The sequence below is a fragment of the Centruroides sculpturatus genome, unplaced genomic scaffold (genome assembly GCF_000671375.1).
Source record: "Centruroides sculpturatus isolate CEXI.00-Female unplaced genomic scaffold, Cexi_2.0 scaffold860, whole genome shotgun sequence".
Classification (NCBI taxonomy): Eukaryota; Metazoa; Arthropoda; class Arachnida; order Scorpiones; family Buthidae; genus Centruroides; species Centruroides sculpturatus.
This window is the reverse complement of record NW_019385355.1, coordinates 1-9,937: the sequence shown is the minus strand read 5'-3', so window position 1 is coordinate 9,937 and position 9,937 is coordinate 1. Positions and strand designations below refer to the sequence as shown.

Here is a 9,937-nt window from a genome sequence, read left to right as displayed (position 1 = left end):
TACATGAACATGCTCTGGGATAGCTTCTAGCATATGAGCAGAAAACCCACGATATTTCCCCTGCATATTACTAGCACCATCAGTAGAATTTCCGATACATTTGGTAATGTCCAAATTATTTTTTCCTAGTATTTCTTTTATAATATTGTAAAAAGCTTCACCGGTTGATGATTCCACACTGATGATGGCTAAAAGTCTTTCATTTATGTATTTATTTACGTATCTCACTATAATTGCACGTTGATCTTGAACACTTATATCTTGTGTGGTGTCAATCTGAATACTATACATTCCAGCATCACTTATTTCTTTTGAAATTTTGTTTTTAATTAGTTTCGATATTGCTTCAAGTATGTAGTTTACAGTAGTTTTTGATAAAAATGTAACTAAGTTGCCACGTCCTTGTGTTTCCTTATCTAAATTTGACTGGTGATTTTTTTACTCTCCTTAATGCAACTATCCAAATGCTTCTTCAAAATATCGTCATATTTGCTTAAAAGTAATATCATTTCTAAAAAGTTTCCGTGATCTAAATTGTCATCGTCCAATGTATAAAGACCCTCATTTCGTTTGCTTCTATAACTTAACCCTCTTTTGCCAATCAATTTAATAATATCAATTATTCGTTTGACAACATTACGATTAAAAAGTATTTTTTCATTTCGTATGGATTTCAATTGTGTAGTAATGCTTGAACAGTTTTTCGTGCGCATGAAATGGCGAACAGCATTTTCGTCATGAAACTTGCTTTTCTCATGCCTTTCGACATATTGATGAACATAATGCCAATTACTAAAACCTTTGATAAAAATATTGTCTTTTGAATCTCTTCCGTATGCTAAGCAGATCGAACAGTACAACTTGTTATTTTCCTCACAAAATGTTAACCATTTACGATTTTGACAATCTATTTTTCTATTATAAATTTTAGTATTAAACGGTGTTTTTTTGGTAGGTTGTTTTGGATGATACTTCAAGAAATCATCTATATTACAGTAATGTGGCTTTACAAAAAATGTATTAGACTCGTTGCCTTCTAGAATTGGAATACTGACTTCCATTGCTTGCAAAATTTCTTTATTTTTCTCTTTCTCAAATTTGTTTTGATCAGTTTGAGCATTATCGACATTATCTACGTCGGTTGAAGTTGCAGATATATTATTTTCAATTTCTTGAATACTAATATTTTTATTTATATTTCTCCACTCATTCACATCGTCGTTGTTAGACATATTTTCAGACTGGCATTTTAAGTTTTTATTAAACATTTGTTGTATACTGTAGCACTGTCCAGCTACTAACTCCAAATCATGTTTTCTTTTTAGTCTCAACTTTTCTTGACCTCCCTTTGCTTTTTTCCCCCAGACTGTGATTCCATTCTGCAAATTAAAAATTATAAGGAATCGAACCAAACCATTTACATACCAAATATATTTTGTGATGTTATAACCTATAACCTACTTTTTACTAACCTGAAAGGAAAAAATAACTTTTTAAAATTTATTATCAAATTTGTAAAATTCTAGTTGTCCGAACCTATAAAATAGACTATTTTTAATTAAATCATTTGTAATATAAAGAAAATAATTATTAAAAACATTTTCTACTTACATCAAATAAACAAAATAATTGTAATTAGCAGTTCATAGTAGTTTAAACCGTAATGAGAGCCAGAGAAGAGAGAATTCAGAGCGCGATTCTTAATGCTTTTGCATTATACCAGGGATGGGCAACCTTTTTCTAAGAACCACATTTGAAACGTTCGAATTGAAACGGGCCACAGATAAGAAAAAATAAAAAAAAATGCGGGTAAATCACAAATATTTATTCATATATTCATAAATTAACATAGGTATACTGGAATTAATGCGAATGTAATATATCAGATATATGTCATCGATCTTATAACTGTTATATCGAGCTTTTATTGTACAAAACCACGTGCGAACCTGAAGGTCAGTCCAGCATTGAAAGTAATGAGAAGTTGAAACGTTCTCATATATGATTTTTTATTTATTACTGTCCAGTTCTAAGTTTGAATTGTTTTTAAAATATTAATAATTTTCTAGTTCAAACATTTTTAATTTCAATTTTGGAAATTAATACTAACATTATTATTAAACAGAAATTCTAACTTCGATATTTAAAATTCGAAATTCCACATTAAAAAATCTATTTCCGTAAAATTTTAAATATTTTACATGCCTTTTTCTATAATTCGGATAAACCACAGTAGATTAATAAAAAATTTTCGAAAAACCAAAAAAGTTAATGCAACGATATAAAGCATTGGTAAAACTTTACAGCTCTATATGAAATGTCCAGTGAAGTCGGGTTAAATTACCAGATAGTCCTTGCAAATAGAGATGGCCCTTGGGTTGGTTTATTTTTGCGTCTTTAAGGGGCGATAAATTGTTTAAGAATGTACAGTACATATACTCTCTTGGGCTTCATTTAGTCTCGAAAAGAGGTCAAGCACGTATGGACAGTCTATGAAAGTATATGTGCTTTTGTAAACAATTCTATCACCCCTTAAAGACGCAAAAATAAACCAACCCAAGGGCTACAAATGAAATTTCTGAAATAAAACTAACAAAACGGTATATTATGTACTGTACGTATTTAGAAAAACGGTCCAAATTGTATACAGCCCATGTGGAATTTTCAACATCTTCCATATGGCCAGTCCGCCCCTTACTACAAATATTTGAGAATTTTAAAAGAATTTAAATGTAATTTTATAAAACTTTTATACATTAAAATAAAATTTCAACTATGTTAATAATAGAAAAAAAATAATTTTTACAGTTTTTTTATTATCTATTTCTTTTTCCCAAATATTAAGGATTCTGTTTGGGTATCCTGAAAGAATAAATTTTTTCTTTAGTGTATTTAAATATTCGATTTGTTTAGTATTTATACTAGTTCTATTTTTGATTTTAGTGTATTCCATATTAAATATGTTTTGTTTTATATGAAGTGGTATGTTAGAATTATAGTTAACTGTGGTATTTATTGAGCACTGCTTTTTAAACGGTTCAAATTCGAGATTTGTATTATTTCTTTTAATTGTAATATCTAAATAATTTATGCTGTTGGTAATTTTATCTTCTTCTTCTATTTTAAATTGAATATTTTTATGGATATTATTTATTATTTTTCTGATTTCATTAGTGTTAATTTCGACTTCATCATATATTATTAGGACATCGTCTACGTATCTTCTGTAGAACTTTATACCATATATGTCACTTATTTCTTTGTCTATATCTATCATTATGATCTCTGCTAGTTTCGGTCCTATTACGGACCCCATACTAATTCCACTATTCTGTGTGTAATATTTACTGTTTATTTCAAAGTAGTTGCTTCTGTAGGTAAATTCGATTAGGTCTATTATTTCAGGTTCAATTTTAAGTTGTGTCAGCTTTGGTTCAATTATTTCCCATATTATGGAAGGGTACATATCAATTATGTCTAGACTTGCAATTCTGTATGTATCTTTTATATCTATCTGTTTAATATCATATAATAGTTCATCAGTATTATAAATAGCAAATTTAGAATTTTGATATATTTTTAGTTTGTTTTAGAATTTTTTCAAGATTATATAATGTTGTATTTCTGAAGTCAACTATAGGACGGACAGTTTCATCTGCTTTATGTGTTTTAAGTTGTATCTTCATTTTCGGTGTACGATCGTTGTTTTCACTCAGGATAAATTCTTTTTCATCTTTAGTTAAGCTTTTTAGTTTGTATAGTTTGGTAATTTTTACAGTGTTTTTTTTATTTTTAACTCTCCACCGTGTGGACATTAAGAGGACCTTTTTAATCATACCCATCATGAGTTTGGCAGGCCCATAATGGGGATGATTGTGCCTTTATCCGGTTGTCCCCAGGGTTTTAGGGGTTTTCCTACTGCTCATATTCGATCTGGTGGTCCCCAGAGCTGTAGGCTAACCCCCTAACTTCCTGTCCCATTCAGAGATCAAAGTATTATTTGTTTATAATTTTTTAGGAATAAAGCTTGTTTTATTTTTGTTATTAAACACCAAACTCCATTGATTTTATATAGAAATCCATTAGACATACTTTTATTGGCGTTCTGATTTTTATTGATTCCTTTTGATTCACTCTTCCTGACAAGATCATATGTAAATGGCCACATATAAGGTTCCGTTTTGGTACAGAAATGAAATCGATGTTTCTTTTCGATCCATCCCCTTTTCAGCAGGCAAGCTCTTAAAGTAGGGAAGACACCATTTATGGCAAATATCCTTGATGTCTAGAAAAGAAAATAGATAAGCCATTGTTAAACAAGTTCTACCAACTTTTTCACTTGTCAATCATTCTTTTGCCTTTCTTACCACTTACAGAATGATGTATTTCATTATAGCAGACGGCACTTACCATAGGAAATCGTCCAACTGCTTCAAGATCCAACTCATCTTTTTCTGGATTTGTAGCAGTCATTTTGCCCAATCTGTAAGGAATTTAAAATATTTTAAAATGGAGTCACGTCGATGATTTCTAAGTTAAAATTCTGTATATCATCTGAAGATATCGAACGATAATCCATATCAAAGGGGAACTACATTGCAATTAAATAATTTTACCAATTTTTGCTTCATCAATCAAAGTAAAGTTAACTTTTTCCTTTCCAACGCCCACTTAGATATAATGAAAAGAGAAAAGGAACTTTGTCCCTATATTCTCCCCCAATCGAGTAACCTAGCCTTCTTTCCTCCAGCTGACAGAACAATTTGGGTCACTCAGTAAATGTTACAAAAATATATTCCCCTCGATGTGGGTTCCTGTCCGTGGTGAGGGGACCTCCCAGAGATGGTTTAGTAACTCTTCTTTACCATACCTGGGATCTGAACGCCCACCCACCTGTTTGCCATGCGTGGTGTCCCGTATGCCGGAAAAGGGGATCCTGGTAGTTGAGGGGCAACATAACGTCCCCAACACACTGCTTTGGCCCCTGCTTCGGATAAACGGGAGGCTCAAATCAGGCTCCGTTTGAGTCAGTCGGCTGGTCATTGAGTCATTCTTGACCTCGGCTTGGAGTCAACCGATTGATGCAGACCGGGCGGACACGTCAGACAAGATGTGCTCTTCTTGACTGCATTGTGAGGGTATAGCTCCTGGGAAACCCTGGTGTGACGGTCTATGGGAATTTCCCATGTGACCGCATCCCCTTGATGGGCCCCATGGTGGGTGGGGTCACCAGGAGCTGAACTGTTATTATTAAATATGGATTCACTAAAACATAAAACATGTGCTGATGCATTACCACCAAGGGATGCTATTTCTTTCAATCAACCAGCATATCTTATTGTTCATGCTACGGGAGAAACACCTCTATCTAAACGTTTTCCTTTTTTGATTCAAAAATTGTTTGAATCGACCATTGGGAATCTTAAAAAAATTCAAAAACTGAAATCAGGAGATCTACTTGTAGAAGCAGCCTCCCCTCAACAGTCAGCAAAGCTTCTCAAAATGAAATCTCTAGGAGAAATAATGGTAACCATCACACCACACACAAATTTGAACTCGTCACGTGGTGTGATATCTGAAACCGATCTGATGTCTGAGGATGAATCAGATATTCAGATTGGTCTCTCAGACCAAGGTGTCACTGCTGTTCTAAGAATTTCAATTCGTTGTGATGGCAAGTTGATACCAACAAGACACCTTATATTGACTTTCAACAAACCAACATTGCCATCTACTGTTGCGGCAGGATATCTCTGTTGTCATGTTCGCCCATACATTCCAAATCCGCTGCGTTGCTTTAAATGCCAGCGGTTTGGACACTCACAAACATCCTGCCATGGGAAAAGTGCATGTGCCCAGTGTGAAAAAGATCATGAGAGTACTGAATGTACAACTACTCCATGCTGCGTCAACTGCAAAGAAGCTCACCCTGCCTACTCTCGAAAATGTCCTACATGGCAAAGAGAAAAAGTGATACAGCGGGTGAAGACTATAAATAATATACCTTACCCGGAGGCACGTTGTATGGTCACTTTAAGTGCATCAGTGAGACAGAAGACATTTGCTGCTGTTCATAAATCCACAAACACATGTGGAGTTCAGACAGACATTTCTGTTTCACCAAATGAATCGCTAACATGCCATGCAAAATGTTTGTATCAACAAACATTTTGCATGGTAGATGCAAAATGTTTGTTGATACAAACATTTTGCATCTACCCAAACAGCAGAAAAGGAGAACAAGAAAAGCAAAACACCCCTACCTAAAACAGGGTCATAACAAGAAACGTGGGTTCTAAGAAGGCTGCTAAGAACCCACTCAACAAACAAAAATTAAAAGCAGCCATCTCCAAATCTAAGAGATCAGAGGCTCAGTCTATGAGTGAGTTCTCTGACTTCTCTGACGAGGAGACTAATAAGGAGGTAACACCACCAACTTCACCTCCAAAAGGCAAATCAGCCGTAAAACTAAAGAGGGATACCTTAACAAAGAATGCTACCTCAAACACATAATGGATTACAAAATAATCCAATGGAACTGTCGTGGTTTTCGCAACAACTTCTCTGACATTAAACACTTGACATCCTCTACTTCATCTCTCTGTGTGGCACTCCAGGAAACCCATCTGAAACCTGGAGAAAGAATTAAAAGGATTCAATCTCTACCGCAAGGATGATGATAGCCACAACCGTGTGGCTATTGTAGTTTCAAATCACATCCCATCCTTGCCGGTACAAATAACAACTGATCTGCAAGCTGTGGCAGTCAGGATTTCAATTGGAGTAACTGTCACAGTTTGTTCTATATACTTGCCACCAGATGTCAGAGTCCATGAGAATGAACTGGATGCCTTGGCTGAACAGCTGCGAACATCATTCCTTTTATTTGGTGATTTTAATGGTTACAATCCTATGTGGGGCAGTCCCGACATCAATCGTCGAGGCAGAGCCATTGAGAGATTTATAGGTAATCATCAACTGTATCTATTTAATACTGGAGAAGTGACATACTTTCATGCCTTAACAAGGACATTCACTGCCATTGATCTATCATTAGCAACTCCGAATCTGTTTTCAGCATTTACATGGGAGGTTGAATCTAATCCACTTTCCAGTGACCACTTCCCAATATTTCTAAAATATCAAGGCAGAGAAAGCTGTGAAACAGCCCGTCCACCACGCTGGAAATTGGAAACAGCCGATTGGCCTGTTTTTTCTTTTATGGCCAACATTACGGAGGATATGGTGAATATTGCTGATATCAATGACGCAGTTGAAGTTGTCACTTCCAGTATTATTCAGGCAGCTGAAAAAACAATGGGGAAGACATCAACTAGATATCCAAAACATACTAAACCATGGTGGAACCAGAATTGTGAGGCAGCGTTTAAAGCCCAAAAGAAAGCATGGGGTATTTTCAGAAGATACCCCACTGCTAGAAATTTGAATGCTTTTAAAAAAGCAAAGGCAAATGCCAGAAAAATAAGAAGGCAAAGCCAAAGGGATTCTTGTAGGAAGTATGTCTCTAGTATAACATCTTCCACTAGCTCAAAAGCTGTCTGGGATAAAATCCATAAAATCAATGGGAAATATGCTTCCCACTCTCTGTCCATGCTGGAAAATAATGGCACAATAATCAGCGATATACAGGGTATTGCCAATTTGTTGGGTGAAACGTTTTTTTCTTCATCCAGCAATGTAATGTTTACTAGGAATTTCCAAGCTTATAAAGCTCGAAGTGAAAAACAATACTTAAACTTTCACTCCTCATCTAATTAGGAATATAATGTGCCATTTACGAACATAGAACTTCATACGGCTATCTCTCGCTTGGGGAATAGTGCTGTAGGCCCAGATAAAATCCACTACAGCATGATTAACCCGTATGAGGTCGCATGACCCATTCTGACTTGCACCCCCTAATTTATGATCTGCTGAATCGTTAATAATTAAGTTTTACCGATGTGATTCACAGTAGCTTCCTAAATTTATTGTTACTATCGGAACATATGGCCGTTACTTAGTTTCTCAGAACGCATTAAGAGATAATTGCTCTGTAGGGTCATGGTGACCCGCAGCGACTTTTAACGTCTGCGTTAATTTGTAAGAGGGGGGTGTGTCATCATGACTCGCCATGTGTTTATTTTCAATCTTTAAACCCTTAATTCTCACCTGCAAGTCATTTAGTGTTTGTAGGAACGTATTTTCGTTGGGTGCATTTCTAGGAAATGTTTTTCGTTTATTTTTCAAAGTTTAAAGCGATTTTACTGCTATATAATAGTCAAACGACAGCTTGTAGTCGCAGTTTGTAGTTGTGTTGCTTAGTCTTTTCCTGTACGAGTGTATAGAGTCTAGTAACTGTTATCGAGTGTATAGAGTTTAGAATGGATCAGAAAGAGATCGATAGAATATGTGCCATGCTAAACTACACTTTATCAGAAAACGAAGATGAGTGCTTAGGTGGTGAAGAAAGTGATGCAGAGAGTGTTGTTGATGCAGAGGAAGAAATTGTGGATGATGATCAGTTTAATACTGATACATCACAAAGTGAAAATGAATATGAAGATGACATTCTGCCACGTGATGGGAATTTCTACACAGGAAAAGATGGTACGAAATGGAAGAAGGTGAAACAAATTCAGTCTGTGCGCACACGAAGACACAACATCGTCTCTCATCTTCCAGGTTGTAGACGTGAAGCAAGAGATGCTAAAACACCTTTGGATGCCTGGCAGTGCTTTTTTCCCGATTCTATTTTACAAAAGATAGTGGACTACACTAACGTCTATATAGAAATTATTAGATATACAAGGTATAGTCGTGAAAGAGATGCGAAACCAACAGATTTGGTGGAGATAAAAGCTTTCCTGGGACTTTTGTATCTTTCTGGTGTGTTGAAATCATCACACATACACACCGATGAATTGTGGAACGATGATGGCACAGGAGTTTCTATTTTTCGTGCAACTATGAACCAACAACGATTTAGATTTTTGTTGAGGATGCTGCGCTTCGATGACAAGAGAGATCGTCAAGTAAGAATAGAATTTGATAAATTTGCTCCTGTGAGAGAAATATTTGAATATTTAGTAGAAAATTGTAAAAAATATTTCTGTGTTAGTGAGTACACAACAATTGATGAAATGTTGTGGAGTTTTCGTGGCAGATGCGCATTTCGTCAATTCATGAAAAGCAAGCCTGCTAAATACGGGATAAAGGTGTTTTCGCTTGTAGATGCTAGGACCTACTATACCCTGAATATGGAAGTTTATTTAGGCAAACAACCTGATGGTCCATTTAGGCTTGATCAGTCTCCTTTTTCTGTTGTGAAACGTCTGATACAGCCGATCTCGGGTACTGGGCGTAACGTAACATATGACAATTGGTTTACGAGTGTTCCATTATCCCGAGAACTCCTATGTCAGCACAACCTCACAACAGTTGGAACAATAAGGAAAAACAAGCGTGAGTTGCCTGCATCTTTTCTTATCAGCACTGGTAGAGAAGAGTTTTCTTCACTTTTTGGATTTGGAGAAGATCATGCAACTCTAATTTCATATGTTCCTAAAAAAAAGGAAAGTTGTTTTATTGTTATCAACGATGCATGAAAACGATGCAATTGACCCAGGAACGGGAGATAAAAAAAAACCCGAAGCAATTACGTTCTATAATGCAACAAAGGGAGGAGTGGATACAGTTGACGAAATGTCAGGCAACTATTCTGTTGCTAGGAAAAGTCAGAGATGGCCCCTGACAGTATTTTATCACATGCTAAACATAGCAGCTATTAATGCCCTTGTTATAGTTGCGTGTAATAAAAATCCCGAAAGCCGCCCTATTATACGAAGAAAGTTTTTAAAAGAAATAGCTTTAGGTTTGGTAAAGCCCTACATGAAACAGCGTCTCAGCATGCCAAATCTGAGCAGAAAGATAAAAA

At 35.5% G+C, this 9,937-nt stretch overlaps 3 protein-coding genes across 3 annotated transcripts in view; 2 read left to right on the top strand and 1 right to left on the bottom strand.

Moving 5' to 3' along the window:
- Positions 1 to 4,506, bottom strand: part of LOC111638035 — a 7,561-nt gene extending 3,055 nt beyond the window's left edge. Inside the window, exons 1-4 of the mRNA XM_023383658.1 lie at positions 4,411 to 4,506; positions 4,093 to 4,285; positions 2,807 to 2,862; positions 1,462 to 1,472 (exon numbers count right to left, since the gene is read on the bottom strand). Coding sequence (XP_023239426.1) covers positions 1,462 to 1,472; positions 2,807 to 2,862; positions 4,093 to 4,285; positions 4,411 to 4,473 — 323 coding nt within the window. The 5' untranslated portion in view covers positions 4,474 to 4,506. The remainder of the gene's footprint in view (positions 1 to 1,461; positions 1,473 to 2,806; positions 2,863 to 4,092; positions 4,286 to 4,410) is intronic.
- Positions 4,507 to 4,573: 67 nt separating this feature from the next.
- On the top strand, positions 4,574 to 6,299 carry LOC111638033. The gene has a single exon (XM_023383657.1). It carries the CDS (start codon positions 5,257 to 5,259, stop codon positions 6,265 to 6,267), a length of 1,011 nt encoding a protein of 336 aa, XP_023239425.1. The 5' UTR covers positions 4,574 to 5,256; the 3' UTR covers positions 6,268 to 6,299.
- Positions 6,300 to 8,354: 2,055 nt separating this feature from the next.
- On the top strand, positions 8,355 to 9,925 carry LOC111638032. Its single transcript, XM_023383656.1, has one exon. The coding sequence runs from the start codon at positions 8,385 to 8,387 to the stop codon at positions 9,606 to 9,608; it is 1,224 nt and encodes a 407-aa protein (XP_023239424.1). The 5' UTR covers positions 8,355 to 8,384; the 3' UTR covers positions 9,609 to 9,925.
- Positions 9,926 to 9,937: the final 12 nt, after the last annotated feature.

Excerpts from the sequence above, each read along its gene's own strand:
- LOC111638032 (XM_023383656.1), top strand. The coding sequence starts at position 8,385 with ATGGATCAGAAAGAGATCGATAGAATATGTGCCATGCTAAACTACACT.
- LOC111638033 (XM_023383657.1), top strand. The coding sequence starts at position 5,257 with ATGGATTCACTAAAACATAAAACATGTGCTGATGCATTACCACCAAGG.